Below are 21,794 nucleotides of genomic sequence, written 5' to 3' on the forward strand. Positions count from 1 at the left end.
AGTGTTTTAAAACCAGGTAGCTTATATGTTTCTTCTCACACTAGGTAGTGAATCTCTGTATTTTTCTTCCCCAGTGAGGAGTGGAAGCTAGATCATTACAAGTGATTAAAGTGGAGGTGGATACATTCTTGAAAGATCAGGGAATTGGGAGCCATGCGAATCTACACAGAGAAAGAGTTGAGGCCTGAAGCAGATCAGCCATGATTATATTAAATGGTGGGACAGAATGAAAGTCCACATAGCTTACTCCAGCTCCTATATTTTTGTGTCCTTGAAAAGTGAGATACTGGCATTCTTGGAACAGTAAAATATCAGTTGTGACTCTCAGTGGCAAGCAACCAGTCATTTTTACCTGGTGATCATTGATATTCTGGCCCTATGGAAAGTAATCCATCCATAAACATGACACATGTTTAGCCTGCTCATCAACTTAAACAATCCAAGCAATAAATATTGATGTTACATTAGCTCTTTTATTGATCTGCTGCTCATTGAACCAAGTGTGGCCTCAGCCTGCACTTGAGGGCTTGTAAACCTAACCCAGACTGTCAATTCAATGCTTTGTTACAGGATGCAGTTTTTGTGAAGTTTTCTTTCAAAAGGAGGGTTAAATCCTTTCAAGTAACTATTTTTCTGCAACTCAAACAACAGTCAATTCACCAAGGTAAGCAAACCAAATCAATTAATCTTCTGCTGGAGATCACTGAGCACAATATTATTCACACCAAAATAAGAGCTTGGCATTTTTGTGAAATTATGGCTGCACTTCGCACTGCACTTAAACTGCCAACGGTTCTGATACAGGATTTCAATCTGAAAAGGCAACAATTCCTTTCTCCCCAGAATTGCTGCTTAACTCACTGGGTTCCTGCAGTACATTGTTTGTTGCTCCAGATTCCAACATCTCTTGTGTCTCCATGGGGAGTTATCACCTGTGTCCGTGCTATTATATGTCCCTCAAACACCATCTCAAAAACATTTTGTCCACTGATTATCACATATTTCACATAACAGTATGCTCTGTGAAAACTGGCTTTTTTGTCTGCACCACTAGAATGATTGTACATCAAAAGAACTTTATTGGCCATTAAGTGAGGTGGTGAGAAGTACTGCCTAAATGTAGGAGGCTGCTGTATCTGCAAGTTGCATGAACATTAATGAAGAACACTCAACAGTGTTACGATCTTCACATATAAGGAAGACTGTACTTTTTTTAAAATCGGGAAGCAGCAAAGATTGAACAAGTCTATTGTGGTGTGAGGAGAATTTAAGGAAAATCAGGCAATATTTTCTGACTTAGTAACGTAGATAGGGAAAGGGATTTCCTTGACTGTAAAATAAGGAAATGGAATCAGTTATTTAGCCCAAAAGTAAAAATCCAAATTTGTGAATGCTCAACTCCTGTACAGCCCATATGTATGAGTGAGCATATGGGAGGCTGGCAGGTTGGACTTTCCAGCTGCTGTTGGGCTGCAGGTATCTCCGACCACCTGGGAACTCAATTCACAACTGCATTTTGGACTTACAAACTACCCTAGTTATGAACAGTCCACAGGAACAGAATCCTGCTGTAACCTAGGGAGGACCGGTGCCACAGACTTGAAACTCATTACAAAATGCTGTAAATCCTTAGCAGATCAGACAGCATCTGTGATGGGTGAAACAGAGTTAATGTTTTAAGTGAATGACCTTTCAGTAGAACTGATTTGTATGAAAGTTGTTAATCCAAGTCTGCTGATTCAAGCTGAAACGTCAACTGTGCTTCTTTGTGAATAAATTGTCTTGAATAAATGCATTTTAATTAAATATCGACTCCCCCCCCCCCCCTTTTATCACTTCCTAGTTGTCCAAGTTAAAGCGGTCGAGTGTCTCTGAATTGCGAATTAACTTTGCGATGGTCGGAGCGGGATGGCGAGGGTTCTGTTCGCCCGCCGGCCGCTGGGGGCGGTCGAGAGCAAGGAGCGAGCCGGAAGCGATAGCCAATCAGCGGGGCAACGAGCCCGGGGAGCGGCGCGGGCCTTTTCCAAACCAAGCCGACGGCGAGCATCAGCCGCGGAGCCTCCCGCTGTGGCGTGTGAGAGGATCCATCCCTGGTGAGAGGGCAGAGCGGCGTGTCGATTAGCGTGAGGGTGGTCCTCCCTCCCTCCCCCCGGGGGCTCGGTGCTCCAGCGGGGGACAGCGGCCGTTAGTTAAGCGATGTCGGCGGCGGCGCTGGCGCTGGGGCCGTCGGTTTGGGTGGCGGGCGGCCTGGTGCCCCGGCTCGGGTGCCCGCGGCTGGAGCCACAGTGAGAGGCGGCGCCCGTGGACAGGATGGTGACGCTGTCGCGGCGGGAGCCTTCCTAGATGATCGTTGCGGCCTGGACTCTATTCCACGCCACACGGAGCCTGGTGCAAGGGTTTCTGCTTTTCGCTGAGCTGCCCGGCGCTGCGTGCAGCGCGGCCGGCCGCATGGGGAACAGCTGCGTGTGTCGGGAGGAGAGCGACGTCGATGAGAACGCGGCACCTCCGGCCCAGCGCGGTTACCAGCCGCCCCCTCCTCCGCCGTCGTCCTCTTCTCATCACCATCACCATGCCCATCACTACAGCGGGGAGGCCGAGCCCAGGAGCCGCTCCCGGGAACCGGTGAGGCCGCCCAGGAGGGGCCGGGGCCCCCACGAGCCTCGTAGGAAGAAGCAGAACGTGGACGGCCTGGTCCTGGATACGCTGGCTGTCATTCGCACACTGGTAGATAAGTAAGTTGTTTCCTTTATCAGTCTAATTCAGGCTCTCGGTTCTCCTTACCCTCAATCTACCCATCTTTTTTTGCAGTCCTACTTGATCGACTTTCAAAACTTCAAATTCAGAGAAGCCCCACTTAGTCGGGCGCAGTTTATCTCACATTGTTTGAGAGTTCTTCAAAGTCTAACTTCAGCTTTATGAATTGCATATATTTGGCCACTGGTTGTCAGATTTCTGTTGCATGAAATTTTGAGTTTTAATTTAAATGTAATACGTTGGCGTAGCAATTGCAATACCCGTCAGGTTTTCCAGAGCATTGGTGTTCTGACAGTTTGAAATAATTTTGCATTCCATGTTGAGAAAATAATGTAAAAAGATAACTGAAGATGTCCAAGTAAATTTCTCTTATCACCACAGTTTCCGATTTCTGAAAAATGCTGTATCGGAGCTTTAGTGAAGTTGTGATTAATTACAGCTAAGTTAAAGGCCTCCATACATTGTGGATTGCATTATTACACTCAGATCATGTGTTAACCTGTACTCTGAGTCTCTTTATTTGTAGTGGGCCAGTAGCAATAAAGAAACTAAAGACAATTATTTGATGTAAGTTATAGTGTTTCCTGGTTTAGTGACCCATGCCAATTTTGTATTTGTAAATTTTGTGTCTCTTCGGATACTCAGTCGGTTAGGCAGCAGCTGAGAAGAGGGAAACACAGTTCACTTTTCAAGTCAACAACCCTTCATCCGATGTAGTATTTTGTTAAAGATTTTTGCTAACTGTGATTTTCATTATTAATTTCCACTGTAGCTATTTGAATTTAATGTTGAATGTTGCCTTAATGAATCTGCTATTTCTTTTCAAATTGAACACATGGAATTTTCTGGATTACTTGAAATATGTTATCAATGCTTTTTTAACCAAAACATTGTGTACATGAAGGTGTGACTAGAGAGACTGGAGGGCAAGGTGGAGAGGAATAAGGATGTTTGGGAGTGCAAGAATAGGCAAATCCCATTTTGTCTGCATGAACGAGTTCTGGCCTATAGATTACAGCTGATTTCCTTAAGAAATATTCAGAGACTAGTTTCATCAGAATAGCTTCCATTAGGGCATGATCCATCGCACTTGTAGTGAGGATGTGGAAGAATTTCAAATGGAGTTCATAATATATTTTTCAAGTCTAAACAAAGTTTTGGCTAGACATTTGAAACAAGAAGTATGGAAATGCACAGAAGAATAGGTACAAGGAGGAAGTGATTGCCATACATGTTTGTGTTGTACTCCTGCACTTAATCAACCCTTCCTTCTTCAAAACTGCAATGGGGTTCCCTTGTCCTTGCCTTGTCCCACCCATTCAGTAGTTCTTCCACAATTTTCCAGCATAATATCAATAATAAGTGCATCATCTCCACTGTTCTGAAGGTGGTGTTTTTCACCCAACACCTCCCTGGTTCTCTCATAAGATCTACTGCCCCTTTCACTTCCCCTGCAGCTGCATGAGATGCAACACCTGGCCTTTTCAGAAGCCTCACCACATGAAATATTTGTACTACTTGTGTAAAGGGGATTTCTTCTTTTTCTTTGTTACTGTGTATGTAATCAAAATGGCTGTTTTGTTAAAAGTGGGAATGCTTCTTTGTTGCGAGAGAATGCTGCAAGCTTGTTTGGGTTAAAATTTACTGATAACGAGAATTGTATTCCTTTGTAAACCATTTGGGATTAATGTTGTTCTTTCTTCTGAGTCTGTAAGCTATTGTTGGCGGGCTTTTGGGCAGATCGGCGCGAGGGGGTGAGAGAGAAAGGACGCGATGCTGTAAACTGGGCGAGGAACGGACCCCGGGGGGGGGGGGGGGGGGGTCCAAGGCCAGGAGGTACCCTGAGGAGAGGAGACGATGATAGATGTGCTTGGTTGACCACTTTGGGTGGTCCTGAGCTGCAAGTCGAGGAGTTCGGAGGGGATTGAATGGTGGCCAGAAGACTTCAGTAATTGAGCTCCAATGGTCGTGCACGAAGTGGTTTGGACTTTTATAAGTTTGGCGCCTTTTCTTTATTTTTTTCCTTCATATATACTGTATCATTATTAATCACTTAGTTATAGTAATCTTTATAAATTGTACTCATTTAATCACATACGGCATACTGTCTGTTTTTGGGCGAGGCGGGGACATCACACAGCATTCACACCAGCTGATTACCCAGTTTGGCGGGGCCGAAGGCTGCTTCCCCTAGACGGGAACGAGCTGAGCGAGCCTGAGGCGACCCAGGGGGTTACACTTGCCATTTAGTATGCATTACTTGTTAATGTTGAATGCTGCCTTAGAGTTGAGTATTTCTTTACAACTGGTGTTCTGTTCAATGTTCATGATGTCCTTTCAGCCGTTTGGAGACATATTTGAGGAAAACATAGATTCTCTCCAAATGCTGAAGCTTTTGTCTTGCACTTTAATTCTCCTCATTCTGATTTTGGTCTCTTGCATTGTTCTTAGCAGAACTCAAAGCAAAACTCTTTTCTTTAATTTTGGCCTCTTCGCTGTTTTCTTACCCAAGGTTCAACAATTTCAGGCCACAATTCTGAAATTTCCATTTCTTAAGTTTATCCTATTATCTCTAGTTACTTTGCGCTAGGTCTTTTCTTTCCCACTTCTTTCTTTATCATGATCCCCTTTTGCTTTCACTACCTCTTAAAACCTTGTGTACGTGTTGAATCTTTTTTATTTAATTTTTGATTTCCAGCTTCGATATTTTCCCATTCTATTCTGCCATATATTTCTGTAGACGTAATTAAAAGAATCTGCACAAGTTATCTCAAAAGCTTTTTTGGCAAGGAGTTGCCCTTACGTTGAAGTTGTTCATGAATTTGCTCTTGGATTTGGTTCCACTAGCTAGAAAAGACATCTCAACAAACACTCAGATCGATTAAGTTACCTCTGGTCCCTTTGTGAAAGCGATACCAGTCCAATTAACCTTAATAGGTATGACTGCTCAATTCTTGTGTATTCCTTTTAAATCCTTTGTACCTTTTCCAGTTTATGTATAGATACCTACCTACCCCGTCACCTGAGAGGCGGGTGGATATATATCTCTACCAAAGGAGGTGTGAGGCACCCTTGGGCAAGGTGTAGCACCTGCTTAGCCCCCTGATCAGGATCACGTGAAGCCATGGGAGTGAGTGGGGGGGGGTGGGTGATCATAGTAGCAGTGGTACGTATCACAAGTCCTGGTTATGTGACCACTGACTCCAGGCAGACAATCTCTGAAGGGTATTGATAATGGCTGGGGTCATCCGTCTTGCAAAGACACTGCCCAGGAGAAAGTGATGGCAAACAACTTTTGTAGAAAAACTTACTAAGAATGGTCATGGAAGGAGGAGGAGCACCAGGGGCAGGTGATGGGCAGGTAAGTAGATGAGGTGAGAGAGGGAAACAGGAATGGGGTTTGGTGAAGTGAAGTGGGGTGGCTATTACTGGAAGTTCGAGAAATCAATGTTCGTGCCGTCAGTTGGAGGCTACCCAGATGGAATACAAGGTGTCGTTCCTTCAACCTGACTGTGGCCTCATCGCATTAGTAAAGGAGGTCATGGACTGAAATGTTGGAATGGGAAGGAGAATTTAAATGTACAGCTACCAGCAGATCCCTCTTTTACTGGCAGACAGAGTGTAGGTGCTTGGTGAAATGGTCTCACCAATATACAGGAGGGCACACCAGGAGCACCAGATGCAGTAGATACAGTCTCCTCAGTTTGGTGGAATTGGCCCTCTGAATAATTTCTCCTTTGACTCTTCCCACTTCCTTAGAACCAAAGGTGTAGCCATGGGCACTTGCATGGGTCCAGCTGTGCTTGCCTTTTTGTTGGCTATGTGGAACTGTGTGTTCCAAGCCTACACAGTATCGTTTCCTAGCTCTTCTTTCACTACATTGACTGCAATGGTGCTGCTTCCTGTACCCATACTGAGCTCGTCAACTTCATCAACTTTGTCTTCAACTTCCACCCTGCCCTCCAATTTACTTGGTTCATTTCTGACATCTCCCTCCCCTTTCTAGCTCTCTCTCTGTTTATCTCTGGAGGCAGTCTATCTACTGATCTTTTATAAACCCACTGATTACTGCAGCTACCCAGACTATACTTGTCCCCACCCTGTCACTTGTAAAAATGCCATCCCTTTCTCTCAGTTCCTCCATCTCTGCTGCATCTGCTCTCAGAATGAGTTTTTTCATTTCAGAACTAATGAGATGTCCTCAAAGATGTTACAACACTGTCCTCACCTGAATTTCTTCCATTTCGCGCTCATCTGCCCTCACTCTATCCTCCTACTGCCACATCAGGATAGGGTTGCTCTTGTCCTCTCCTACCACCCACTGGCCTCTGTGTCCAGCATAAAATCTCCGTAACTTCAGCCATCTCCACTCCAATGGGATCCCACCACAAAGCACATCTTCCACCCCTCCCCCCCCCCACTTTTTGCAGGGATCGCTTCCCACGTGACTCCTTGCCTACTTGTCCCTGCCCACTGATATCCCTCCTGGCACTTACCCTTGTAAGCGGAACAAGTGCTACTCCTACCCCTACACCACCTTCCTCACTACTGTTCAGGACCCCGAACAGTCCTTCTAGGGTAGCCGACACTTCACCTGTGAGGCTCCCGGTGTGGCGTCCTGCATATCAGGAGAGACTTGAAGAAGGTTGGCAGGCCACTTTGCCAAACTCCGCCAGAAAAAGGGATCTCCTGGTAGCCACCCATTTCAATGCTCCTTCCCATTCTGACATGTCAGTCCTTGGCCATCTCTGCTGATGCGATGAGGCCACACTCAAGTTGGAGGAGCAACACCTTGTATTCCACCCAGGTAGCCTCCAACATTGTGGTGGCATGAACATCAATTTCTCTAACTTCGAGTAATTGCTGCCCCCCCCCCTCCCCTAACCCTCCACCATTCCCATTCCTGTTTCCCTTTCCTACCTTATCTCCTTACCTGCCCATCACCTCCCTCTGGTGCTCCTCCTCCTTCCCTTTCTTCCATGGCCTTCTGTCCTTTCTTATCAGATTTCCCCTCCTCCAGCCCAGTATCTCTTTCACCAAATGACTTCCCAGCACTTTACTTCACCCCTCCCTCACCCTCCCAGTTTCAGCTATCACCTACCATCTTGTGCTACTTCCGCCCCTATCTCCATCTTCTTACTCTGAATTCTCATCTTTCTTTCCAATCCTGATGAAAGTGTTGGCCCGAAAAGCAGACTGTTTACTCTTTCCCATAGATGCTGTCTGGCCTGCTGAGTTCCTTCAGCATTTTGTGTGTGTGACTTGGATTTACAGCATCTGCAGACTTTCTTGTGTTTGTACTGTCTTGTTATTCTTCTTAGACTTCACCTGGAGTGGAATTATAGGAAGATTACAATCATGATCACCAGCCACCGTAAGGCCTTGAGATACCAAGGTGGTACTCGCTGTTGTGATTGCTTCATTCGTGGCTTGTTTCAAATCTGCACTTTTTCATTAGCTCCGGACTCAGTTACCACTTCTCTATCCACAGTAGTGTCAAAGCTGCTTCCTTTCGCTTGAGAATGAGTTTGTGACCCAGTTTTGTTCATATCTTTACTTACTGTTGGCAATGTAACATTATAGTTTTTTCCAAACATTAGGTACGTAGCATTCTTTCCTCACCTTTGAATAAAATCAACAATGTCATTGATAAGTAACCTCACAGTCGTGCCTTTCTTGCAGTTTATAGACCACCAATCTCCATTTTTCCCAATGTTTATTGGGCAATTTATTTACAACAATCCTCATATTAGCAGGCATGTCCAAATCACTCGTGTTGCACATTTTCCATGGCATTGCAGCAGCCTCTAAGAAAAAGACTATAACCTTGAAGAGCTTTCACGCCTCTGATTTGATATGCGGCCAAGAAAGAGCGTCTTCCATATAGGCCGCAGCATATTTGTACTTATCACCAAAATATTCCTGTAGTAAAGCTTAGGCCTTCAGATATTCTTGTTCCAGGCCAGCCTGCTGGCAACTTTTGACAACTCTCTACTGTAACCTCCAGTGAACTGTTCAAGAAAATAGAGATGGTTACAGTGATAACTTCTACTTTGAAAAAGGACCACTCGACAACTTCATGCCCAAAGGAAGCAACTTTATCTGGGACTGCAAACCGATATATACATACAGAGGATTTCACTGAACCGTTCTGCATAGCAGAGAAGCTACACACATGCCACCGGAGAAGAAAATGGAAGTAAAGTCCCCCCAACCCCAGAATCAGCCTCTCTTTACAAACAGCTTCCACTAGCGGAAGTATTGCTATATTACCATTATCTTAATTAGTATTAACTTATTTTTATAATGCTCACATTATAACATTTCTCCCCCTTTAAATTCCAACATTCCCCAAGTGTAAAAGAACAGTGGTGTCATTAGCTTGTGTACCCCAGAAACTTACACTAGTGTCTCAGCAACAGTTTACCAATACAAAACACCTGAAAAACGTGGCAAATTCCACATTCAGTCGAACACAAAAAAAAACTGTCCAGTCAAACATTCAGTCTGTCAGGAGGTTTGTGAGTGCGCTGTGATCTGTGCACTACCCCAGTTGACTCAGCAGACACCGCTGGTGAGGGTGTTTTGGGTGGATCTGGTGTTGGGGGCATGAGAGAGATCTGTGTGAGAAGGTCCATCCTCTTCAGGGTACCCCAACCCCTCTGCCAGTGTCTCTCATGCTCTCTCTCACAAAGTCACTGGTGGACACGCTTCCACAGTAGTCTGTCTCACCATTGGAAACTCAGTGAAACTGTCTGCCTCAGCCTGTATCATGACACAGATGCACATGGTCCTGATGTCTGGGGAAAACACGTCTGTCAGTCAGTTTAACATAGACTGGACCACTCTGCTTAAGAATAACCCCAGGTAGCCATTGCTGATTATTGCTACTGCTGAAGTTTCTCACATAGACATTGTCATCTGGTTTTAACTGTCTCTTGCGCATGTTGATCCCTCTTTTTGCTTTTCCTGCTTTCTCTCCACTTTTGCCTTATTGTCCGGGCGCAGCACATCCAATCTTGAATTGGGCCTATGCCCCATCAGCATCACTTTCCTGAGTATGTCTATGGTTGAGTGGGCTGTGAGGTTGCTCATGATGTAAGCTTCTATCCATTTGGAGTGCGTGTCTACCATTACAAGAAACATCTGCTCCATAAAGGTGCCAGCAAAGTCCAAATGTAGCCTAGACCAGGGGTGGTCTGGCCACCCCCATGAGTGCAAAGGAGCTGGTGGTGCCATGTTCTGATTGGTCTGACATTACATGCATGATTTTACCTTGTTCTCCAGATCCTGATCCATTCTTGGCCATCAGACGTAGGATCTTGCAAGGATTTTCATCCGAGACACCCCTGGATGAGTTCCATGAATTTCCTCCACAATCTGTGAACGGCTGGGGTAAGGCACGAAGACCCTCGCCCCCCAGAAAATGCAGCCATCCTGCAGACTCAGTTCTGTCTTGAGTTTGGCATAAGACCTCAGTTCCTCTCCTTCCACGACACTGGGCCAACCTTGTAAAAAGAAAGTCTTGACTTGGGACAGGACTGGGTCCCTCTCTGTCCATTGCTTGATCTGGGTTGCCTTTACAGGTGTCTCTGACAGCCTCTCCAATGAAAACACAGCCTCTGGAGGCACACCTGGGCTTAAAAAAATGTGGTGTGGCCTCAGGGTGAACATGAAGTTTTGCTTTCACACCCTTCAGTGTGCCCAGCTCATCCCTGAAAATGTCACTGTACCGCTGCAGAATATCCTCTGTCATGTGTGCATACTTAATTTCATGCCAGTTGAGCCGGAATTTGCGAAGCCAATTGCGGCCCAAAAGACTGGGCCCCCTGCCCTTAGCTATCACCAGCCTGGCTTCAGCCTTCTGGCCCCCGGCTGAAATATCCACACATAACACCCCTAAATGAGGTTTCGGCTGCCCGTGTAGGTCCTGAGTTTGAGCTTAGACGGTCTGATGGGAGGCAGGTTGGACCTCCATGTCTTCCAGTAGGTCTCCTCACTGATGAGTGAGTAGCCTCTGAATCAATCTCAATGTCTTTTCCCCTGACAGTGACTATGGCATAATAATGGTTCTGGTGTTTCCTGATCCGTTTCCACTCCAAACATGTTGCAGGCACACGCTGCCTCTTCATCTGCTTCTTCTGGATGGTGTTTGGCTGCCTGAGCCTGTTGCGCTTTCCTCTGCGTAGCTCCTAATTGTCCATAATTTCAAAGGGTTCTTATTTTACATTTGCAGTGATGGCGAAGCTGGAATTGTTGGCAATAATTATGTTGAAACTTGACAGCTTTTAGAATATCTAATGCAGTTAAACTTGTGTCCAGAGGTTAATGTCAGAGATTCTTCCAAGTGTTCTACATCTTTGCCAGCATAAACTTCAGAAAGTAGAAAGTAACAGAAAGTCTTCAGAATAAAATATCTTAATGGTTTTTTATCATGTCAGGTATAATGTCAGTTTTTATTAAAGTATCTAAGTAATCTTTATAACTTAAATGCGTGGATTGCAAATAATTGTCATATAATGGGTTGTAAAATATTAATCTGCTGTAGTGTAATTCCTGTGTTTTAAAAATTCAGTCTATGAAAGCACTACATTTTTTAAACAGCCTGATTTGCAATCTGAGCATTCCCACTCAGCCTAGTATTTGCTCCAAGTGCCAAGCTGAACTTCAACAAAACCTTTGTATTTCATGTTGAGTGGCTCCCAAACAAGAGCATTTGGCAAGAGAACCTGACTTGCTCCTTGTATAGTTGTTTCGGTGCTAAGTTAGTTGATTTTGAGCTTGTAGGTTGTAGCATGGTTCTGGTCTAGAAACCTGCAGTAAACTGAATTGGTAAGAGGTGGTGGGGAGTGATATTTTTGCTTGTCAAAGCTGAATTTTTGGAAGTGTTTGTAACATAAAAGTTGTAGTGTTAGGCAGTTTTTAACTTTTTCAACTTTAAATCAGTTTTCAACTTTAATTAGATGACGTAAGCTCAGCTCAATACACCAAAATATAACTTTGGCCCCTTTCAAACATTCTTTCCTGTTGATTTAATTGAAGCACTCTTTCGTGGTGCAAGTTATTCAAGTAGTAGGTGGCGGGGATTTACTGAAAGTTTGGGGTCCAATATTAGCACAAGTGGGAGTGGGGAGGGAAACAACTTGGCTGACATGCATACATTCCAATTTCCACATTGATTTAAACAAAACTGGTAATGTAAGTAACACAGAAAATTGAATGTAGTAGAGAGTACACGTAGAGATACTAAGACAGATTTAGTTGGGAATTCCATTCTACCTCTTCATATTTGTCCTCCTCATTAACCATGTGTCTGGTAATCTGATATTGTCAAATTTTGCTTCAAAATAATCCTTTGTGAAATAGCTTGCAATTTTTGGATGTTTTACTTCACTAAAGTACTCTTTATAAAAAAAAATTATTTTCATTCTTTAATTGAGTCCATAAATTGAATTATGTTCACTATTGTCTTTCAGTGTACCCTTTGCATGGTTTTCCTTCATATTGTCACCACTGTTCCAGTTAACTGAATTCTTTTCCTATCGCTCTTTTTTTTCCTATTAACCACATTCATATGCTAAAATAGTTTTTTCAGTAGTATTTTCCATTACAGTATGTGCTTGGAGCCAAATTAATCCCTCACCCAGTAATTGAGCATCCCCTTCACTTTTTTCTTTGATTTGACGCAAACAACGCACTTCACTACATTTTGATGTACATGTGACAAATAAAGGTAATCTTTTCTTTCCTCAGTTGAGTTCACAGAATTGGATTCAGTGATCCAAGTCTGGTTGAATTGTGCTCAATATGACTTTATAGCTGATGTACTCCATACTAATATATATTGCCCAGATCCCATTTTGTTTCTGAACTGTTTAGTTCCCTGCTCTGCCATTCTGCAGATTTGTATACCAACAGCCCCATATCTCTAACCTCTTGCTTTGCCTTTAAAACTGTAGCTTCACCATATATTGTCACTAATATTTTTTTCTGCCACTGATGTGTAATTTCAGCATTGGAATCAGCTATCATCAGTTTGCATATTCCACCTTTACACTTTGTTCCTCCATCTACTACTGTGTTACTGTCTTCCCACTATTAACAGTATTCCAAATTTTGCCATTGTGTATTCCAAGGTTGCCTGCAGTGCTCTGGACATGTTCTAAGATGTGTTCAACTCTTTAATATTGCCAGTAGACCTTTGGGAAATTCATATAGCAAATGCACGGGGTTTGCCTTCCTGGCTTAGTGACTTCATTTAGTCATTTGTGATTTGCTCTTAAATCCATTGGTGGCTCTCCTTTTTGGGATGTACACTTACAAATGAAATGTTGAATAAAATCTTTGTTTTTGGGTGGAAGTATGCAGTTGTGGCAATCTTTCAAAGAAGAACATGGGTACTATCATGTGTCCTAACCAATTTTTAGTCTTTTTAGGAAATGAAGTGCCTCATCCACCATCTGTGTGGCTGATGCATACCATTTCCACAATGTTTTTAATAAGAAGCACCATGAAAGACTTATCTATAAGATGAGGATAGATTGGCGTCATGTATTAGCGTAGAGGATTGATTAACTAATAGAAGATTGAGAGCTGAAATGAATGGGTACAACTATTGTAGAGACCTCAGTGGTGAGCGGAGTGATGTAGGGGTCGGTGCTGGACTGGCAACTACTCAATACAGGTTGCCCCAGTTATTCAAAGGTAGAGCGTTCCTATGAAACGGTTCGTAAGCCGGAGTGTCATAAAGTGAAGAAACAATTACCATTAATTTATATGGAAAAAAATTTATGAGCGTTCGCAGACCCAAAAAACAACCTGCCAAATCATGCCAAATAACACAAAACCTAAAATGACAGTAACATATAGTAAAAGCAGGAATAATCTGATAAATACACAGCCTATATAATGTAGGAATACTTTTCTACAATTATTGCAGCACTGTCCACCGCAGCGAAAATTTCACACAAGCGCGCTCAGCAGCACTCCCGGCAGAAACGCACGGTGCGAACGCTCCTGGCAGAAATGCACGGCGCGAGCGCTCCCGGCAGAAACACTTTTTCCAGTAACCAATAAGCTATGAAGCTATTAAATAACACATAAAAATACACAGCCTATATAAAGTAGAAATAATATGCGCCCAGTGTAGTTTCACTTACTTGTAGTTTCACTTGTCAGGAAAACAGTGAGGACACCGATAATGGTGTGTTTGGCTGAGTCATCGGAGGTTGGGGTGCTGGGACTCTGGGGTGTCATCTCATCGTCGTCTGTTTACATCAGGGCAGGCAGGTCACCTTCTATGTCTGCCAGCCTCGATGTCGAAGGTCGAGTTTCGTCGTCTACTGTGGCTGATGTGGAAGGCTTGAAAAGCGACGGTATGCTTGACTGCTTAGCCTCGCGCATTTTTCTATCATACAGTTCTTGGTAAGCACTCGAACCATCCTGCAGACCTGCCCTAAACCTACGTACCCTTTCAAAATTTAAGACATACTTTCCTGCAATCATTGCAGCTTTGTCAATCGCAGCGAAAATCTCACGCAATTGCTTCACGTTCAGTTCCTGTCGTCTTCACTTTCGGGCTGTTCACCACTGCGTTTGGCTTCAATTGTTATCCTTTCCTCTTCATCTGTCAGTTCTTGGTCATGGGATGCCAAAACCTCTTCAACATCATCTTCGTCAACTTCCACAAACCCTTAGCCAGACTCACTATGTCCTTACTTCGTTCATCACGATTGAAACCCTTTATTATTTCTAGTTTTACACTAAGTGTAACACCCTTGCGCGCTCTTTTAGGCTTTTCCGATACCTTAGAACTCATCTTGCTAACGAATCCACAAAATAAATCGACATAAAGCACAGATGCTCACAGGCACGTGTTTAAGCAATGCCGGGTAGAATGCAGTTCCAGGGGAGGAGCTAGTCTTTTTTCACACGCTGCCTTTTTTCGTAACAGTGAAAACACCTTCTGTTAGCGAAAACAGGTGACTAATGTAGGTCTTTCGTAACAGCAAGTTGACGTAAAGCGAATGTTCGAAAAACGGGACACCTGTATATACATTAATTATTTGGAAGAAGAGACCATGTATACTGTATCTTATGTTTGTTGATATAAAGCAAACTGAGCAGAGGATGCAGAGAGAAACAGATTAAGTAAGTGTACAAGAGTCTGGCAAATAGAGTACAATGTTAGTAAATGTGAGGTTGTACAGTTTGGAAGGGAAACTAGAAGATCAGATTATTGAAGTGGTAAATTAGACATCAGTATGCTGTTGTGCAGAAGGTCACGGGCATGACTCACAAGATTGGTTTGCAGGTGAAGTGTTGGTATTTATTGCTAGAGGGATTGAACTTCAGAGCAGGAGGACGTGCAGGACTGCATGTAGTTCTGGTCTTAAGAAAAGATATACTGTCTTTGGAGGCGGTGCAGAGAAGATTCATCAGGTTGATTCAAGACATGAGTAGGTTAGCCTGTGAAGAGAAATTGAGTCACTTGGGACCATACTTGTTGGAATTCAGATAAATAAGAGGGGATCTTAACAAAAGTGTTAGATAAGATAGAGGCAGGAAATAGTTTCCACAGGTCAGTGAGACTAAAACTAGGGAACATGACCTCAAGATCTGGGAGAATGGTAGAGGCAACTTCATTAAATATATTTAAGCTGTAGATATATTTTTGTATAGTGAGGGAATAAAGATTTATGGGGAAAAGGCAGGTGGGTGGACCTGAGTCTATAGCCAGATCAACTGTGATCTTACTGAATGGCAAAGCAGACTCGACGGGCCTGGTGGCTTATTTCTAGTCCTGTTTCGTATGTTGCTATTTCACACTCACTAACGCTACTGAAATTTCCCAGCAAACCACTCTGTTTGCGAAGCAATTTGGGATGTACTGACTATACCAGCAATGTTTATAAGGAAATAACGTAACAAATCAAACAGTAAGATTAAACAAACTTGAATGGTGTATTTTTTGTCAGAGTGGCTAGACATCAACTTTCTGGACAATTGGCTGATTCAAGTTGAGATTGGGTTTGAGACATAAATGGTTCCATGGTTAAAGGAAGCAGAAAAGTTCACTATTTCTGTTCAGTAATATCATCACTCTGTTCACCTGGCAATAGACTTTACAGGGCACATTGAGGCCCTGTATTTTGAATGCACCTGGTAGAATATATAACATATAATGTCCTTGTGAAACTTTTGGAGTTTTTGTCTGTGTAGAAAAACTGAATATTGTATGAATTCTAAATCTATTTTGATATAAAACTGAAATGTTTGAAAAATGATGAAAAGATTGGGTTCTAAGAGGAAAACATTTCCCTAGTTCTGCAGATTAAAAATCTCCATTGAAATAAATGTTTTGGAAAGATTTTTGTGCATAATACTGAAGAATCTCCGAAAACAAGTCATGGCAGTGGGCAGAATGACGATCACAGAGGCACCAGTTAGTCAGAATAATATAGATTTGCGAAGGGTCTATATACATAAAATGGAAACATAGAGACTGCGGGTGTGGGGATCTGTAGCAAAGGATGAGCAGCTGGGAGAACTCACAGCTTAAGCAGCGTGTAAAGAAATGGTCAGCATTTCTGATTGACACTGTCATCTGGACTGTGAATAACCAAAAGATAGATGAAACAAGCTAGATGGGATGGTGGAGAAATGCTGGGTGGGAGAGCAGAGAATATTGAGTCAATTGAAACATTTATATAAGAGGCAGATGGGGTCAGGCAGGGCAGAAGAATGGTAGAGGTGGCAGTTGGTTGGAACCAGATAAGGGATGGGTGATCAGCAGATGGAATTCAATGGCTGAATGTCATAATTCTGTTTCTGTCCACGTGGTCTTATACATGTGGGGGGGGGGGGGGTATAATGAGGAAAGGATGGAAAAGGCTAAAGGGAGAGAGACCCTAGAGGTACAGGGAGTGGAGAAATAAATGTGAAGGTAGTTACCTGAAGTTGGAAAATTCAGTGTCCATGCCACTGCAGGCTACCCTAGTGGAATATGAAGTGCCATTCTAGGTTTGCATTTGATCTTGCCGTGGCAGTGAGAAAGAAGGCTGAGGACACAAAGGTCAGCATAGGAATGGGATATGAAAGGACATACAACTGGAAGCTCAAGATGGCTGTTGTAGACAGAGTGCAGATGCTTAAAATGGTTGTCCTGTCTGCTTAGTCTTGCCATTGCAAAAGAGGCCATATTACAATCTGAATGCATTAGAGAGGTTAGAGGAAGTGCACATAAATCACTGCCTTCCCTGTGAGGCAGGTGGTCTTGGGACATATGAGCACCAAAGTTACAGGGGAAAGTGTTAGAGCACAAGGAAGGGTGCAGGAAAACGGATGATTAGATCATGGAGAGAAAGGTCTCTGTGGAAAGTCATAAAATGATGTGTCTGGTGGGATAGCATTGGAGCAGGCAGACTTGGCAAAGGATGATGTGCTGGATGCAGAGGCTTGTGGTTGAGTACCAGCGAGCTCCATCTGTTCTGTCACAGGAGAGGGGTGGGTTTGGATAGAGCATATGCGGAGCAAATGCACGTGAGTGGAAGCTACATTTCCGATAGGTTTCAATAAGTGTATTTAATATCAGAGAAATGTATATAATATACATCCTGAAATTGTTTTTCTTGGTAGACATCCACGAAAACAGAGTACCCCCAAAGAATGACAGTTAAAATGTTAGAACTCCAAAGCCCACCCCCACTCCCCCTCCCATGCACAAGCAGCAACAAGGTAGTGACCCCCTCACGCCATCCCACCAGCAAAAAAATATAAGTACCAAGCACTCAAGCGTGCCTATCAATAAAGACACAGGCTTGCAGTACCCCAAAAAGTACACATTCACATGATAACTTGACATACCACTGGGTCTCTTTCTGCCAAATAAGGGAAAAAGAGGTGTCCCCATTTCACAGCGAGAGGGGAGACACAACAAATTCGCTGATTTATGATGTTGAAAGTCTGTTGCGTCACTTTCCGAATGAAGGTGAATAGTGGAAATCCCATCTTAGTAACAAATGTAGCGGAGACTTAGTGATGGGGTTTACATCCTTGTGTGAGACTGGTTGGGAAGGTAGCTGTCGGAAACCGTAGGATTAGAGTAGATGCTAGTGGATATTCCGTCTCCTAAGTTGTAAAATTTCAGAGAATGAAGCAAATAGTGTAGCTGAATTTGAAGACAGGATGGAATTTGGTGGGAAAATGTTTTAAGTTTATGTGTTCTGCACAAGTGCAAGAAGCAACATCAGTACAATTGTCGATGTAGTGGCAAAAGATTCGGAGAGGGTTGCCAGAGTCAGTCTGGAGCAAGATCTATTACAGTGGCATGTAAAAGTTTGGGCACCCCGGTCAAAATTTCTGTTACTGTGAATAGTTAAGTAAATAGAAGATGAACTAATGTCCAAAAGTCATAAAGTTGAAGATGAAACATTCTTTTCAACATTTTAAGCAAGATTAGTATATTATTTTTGTTTTGTACAATTTTAGAGTGGGCGAGAAAAAAAGAAAGCAGCACCATGCAAAAGTTTGGGCACCCCGAGAGATTTGAGCTCTCAGATAACTTTTACCAAGGTCTCAGACCTTAATTAGCTTGTTAGGGCTATGGCTTGTTCACAGTCATTGTTAGGAAAGGCCAGATGATGCAAATTTCAAAGCTTTACAAATACCCTGACTCCTCAAACCTTGTCCCAACAATCAGTAGCCATGGACAGCTGCCTAACACTCTGAAAATTAAAATAAATGAAGCTCACTAAGCAAGAGAAGGCTACATGAATATAGCAAAGTGTTTTCAGGTGGCCATTTCCTCAGTTTATAATGTAATTAAGAAATGGCAGTTAACAGGTGTAAAGGGGGTTTCTTTTTTTTCCTTTGTTACTGTTGGGAAAGGGTTTCCTTTTGTTAACTAGCAGGAATGCTAATTTACTGATAACGAGAATGGTATTCCTTTGTAAACCAAATGGGGATTAATGTTCTTTCTTCTGAGTCTGTAAGCTTTTGTTGACGGGCTTTTGGGCAGATCGGCGCGAGGGGGTCGAGAGAGAGGACGCAGTGCTCTAAGCTGGGCGAGGATTGGACCCCAAAGGGGGGTCCGAGGCTGGGAGATTCTCCGAGGAGGGGGGGATGAAGCTAGATGTGCTTGGTTGACCACTCGGAGGGTCCTGAGCTGTTTGGAGAGTCGAGGAGTTCGGAGGGTCCTGAGCTGCGAGTCGAGGAGTTCGGAGGGGATCGAATGGTGGCCAGAAGACTTCAGTAATTGAGCTCCAATGGCTGTGCACGAAGTGGTTTGGACTTTGATGTTTGGCGCCTTTTCTTTAATTTTCTCTTCATATATACTGTATCGTTATTAATCACTTAGTTATAGTAACCTTTATAAATTGTACTCATTTAATCGCATATGGTGTACTGCCTGGTTTTGGGCGAGGCGGGGACATCACACAGCATCCACACCAGCTGATTACCCAGTTTGGCGGGGCCGAAGGCTGCTCCCCCAGATAAGAACAAGCTGAGCAAGCCTGAGGCGACCCAGGGGGTTACACAGGAATGGTGAAAGTCAAGTTGAAGTCTGGAAGACCAAGAAAACTTTCCAAGAGAACTGCTTGTAGGATTGCTAGAAAGGCAAATCAAAACCCCCGTTTGACTGCAAAAGACCTTCAAGAAGATTTAGCAGACTCAGGAGTGGTGGTGCACTGTTCTACTGTGCAGTGACAGTTGCACAAATACGACCTTCATGAAAGAGTCATCAGAAGAAATCCTTTCCTGCGTCCTCACCACAAAATTCAGAGTCAGAAGTTTGCAAAGGAACATTTAAAAAAGCCTGATGCATTTTGGAAACAAGTCCTGTGGACTGATGAGGTAAATATAGAACTTCTTGGCTGCAATGAGCAAAGGTATGTTTGGAGTGCAGACTTTCATGAAAAAACACCTCTCCAACTGTTAAACATGGGGGTGGATCGATCATGCTTTGGGCTTGTGTTGCAGCCAGTGGCACGGGGAACATTTCACTGGTAGAGGGAAGAATGAATTCAATTAAATACCAGCAAATTCTGGAAGCAACCATCACACTCTTTTTAAAAAAAAAAGCTGAAGATGAAAAGAGGATGGCTTGTACAACAGGACGATGATCCTAAACCAGGGGGTCGGCAACCCGCGGCTCCGGAGCCACATGTGGCTCTTTTACGTCTGTGCTGCGGCTCCCTGTTGCTTTGGGAAATAATTGGTTGTGGCGACCCTTTTCCTGGCACATCCGAACCGACTCACAATTAGATAGCCTACGGGGGTTTGCGAGCACAGAGCTTTGGAGCCTCTGCGCCATGGGGGGCAGGTTGAGGGAGGCTTAAAAGTGAGGCTGAAGATTTCGAATAAAGTTTTTTCCTTCGACTGCAGTTACCTACTCCGTGTCGTAATTTTAGCGCTGCGTGTAGCACACCGCTACATGGTCAGTATTTAATTAAAATGTATTTTATGTTAGTTTGTTAGTTTTTGAAATGTAAATCTAAATTTGAAGATTATGGTGATCTTGTACAATCTAAATAAGACGTTGTGGCGACCCATTTCCTGACACATCCGAACCGGCTCACAATTAGCCAGCGTTCAGGCTAAGGGAGATAGCCTACGGGGGTTTGTGAGTACGTGTCTTTTGGAGCATCCGCGCCCATGGGGGGGGCGGGTTGAGGGAGGCTTAAAAGCAAGGCTGTTTAGTTCGAATAAAGCTATCTTTGACTGCAGTTTACTGACTGCGTGTAGCACACCGCTACAACGTGTTTTTATCACTGGCTGTCCAGAGGGGAGGTGCTGAAACGCTTTGTCGCGTGTCTGGAAGAAGTGAAAACTTTCCTGGGCAGCAAAGGGCTCACCTTTCCTGAGCTGGAACAGCCAGAGTGGCTGGAAAAGCTACACTTCATGGTAGACATGACAGCGCACCTGAACACGCTGAACACAGCTCTTCAGGGGTAAGGACGTACAGCCCTGCACATGTTGGAGGATGTTTTGGCATTCGAGCGCAAGTTGACATTGCTTGCCAGAGATTTACAGAAAGGCATTTTGTCTCACTTCCCCAATTTGAGAGAGTTCAAACAAGGTCACGACATGATAAATTCGGGGTATTTACATTCTGCAATCATTGCAATGCAAACATCGTTTGGGAAATGCTTCTGTGAGTTCAGAGAGGAAAAAAACACATTATCCTTCCCGGTCACTCCCCTAAGCATCGATCCATCCCTACTGAATACGACTGCATTGTCAGGTGTGAGTCAACCTGAACAAGTATGATAAATATTTTAATTGCCTATTATTTTATGTATATTCATATGTTTTCATTGTTCAGTGAAATAGTCCTTTTATTTTTCAGGTTGACAGCTGGCTGACGTTATTTTTGGTTTGCTGCTGGCGGCAAATTTAAGTTTGGCGTTTTTCATAAATACAAGAAGGACTCAAATAGACATTGAGTATTTTACTTAAAAGTAACCTTCAACCCAACGTCTTTTTTTCGGAGTTCAAAATGTTTTTGTTGCATGCAGAAATGTAATTTCGTTTTCTCTGCAGGAGTTCATCAATTTCATAAATGCAACACATTATAGTTTGTTTATACATAGCATAAAGGCAAAACAAAACGTTGTATGCAGTGTTATTTCATTTTAAATGTCAAACGGGTTTTGCGGCTCCCAGTGTTTTCTTTTCTGTGGGAAACGGGTCCAAGTGGCTCTTTCAGTGGTAAAGGTTGCTGACCCCTGTCCTAAACACACATCAAAATCCACAATGGACTACCTCAAGAGGTGCAAACTGAAGGTTTTGCCATGGCCCTCACAGTCCCCCAACCTAAACATCATTGAGAATCTGTGGATAGACCTTAAAAGAGTAGTGCATGCAAGACAGCCCAAGAATCTCACAGAACTAGAAGTCTTTTGCAAGGAAGAATGGGCAAAAATCCCCCAAACAAGAAGTGAAAGCCTCTTAGCTGGCTACAGAAAGCACTTACAAGCTGTGATACTTGCCAGAGGGGATGTTACTAAGTACTGACCATGCAGGGTGCCCAAAGTTTT

The 21,794-nt window shown here is 43.5% G+C and overlaps 1 protein-coding gene across 2 annotated transcripts in view; it reads left to right on the top strand.

Annotated features, from left to right (window-relative positions):
- The first annotated feature begins 1,886 nt into the window (after positions 1-1,886).
- The window catches only part of rspry1 (ring finger and SPRY domain containing 1), a 64,391-nt gene continuing 44,483 nt past the window's right edge, over positions 1,887-21,794 (top strand). Inside the window, exon 1 of one of the 2 annotated variants that reach the window (XM_059992697.1) lies at positions 1,887-2,093. In XM_059992697.1, coding sequence (XP_059848680.1) covers positions 1,909-2,093 — 185 coding nt within the window. In that variant the 5' untranslated portion in view covers positions 1,887-1,908. Of the gene's footprint in view, positions 2,733-21,794 lie in introns of both variants that reach the window. The other variant, XM_059992696.1, reaches the window with a different exon arrangement.

The sequence above is a fragment of the Hypanus sabinus genome, chromosome 17, assembly GCF_030144855.1.
Source record: "Hypanus sabinus isolate sHypSab1 chromosome 17, sHypSab1.hap1, whole genome shotgun sequence".
NCBI lineage: Eukaryota > Metazoa > Chordata > Chondrichthyes > Myliobatiformes > Dasyatidae > Hypanus > Hypanus sabinus.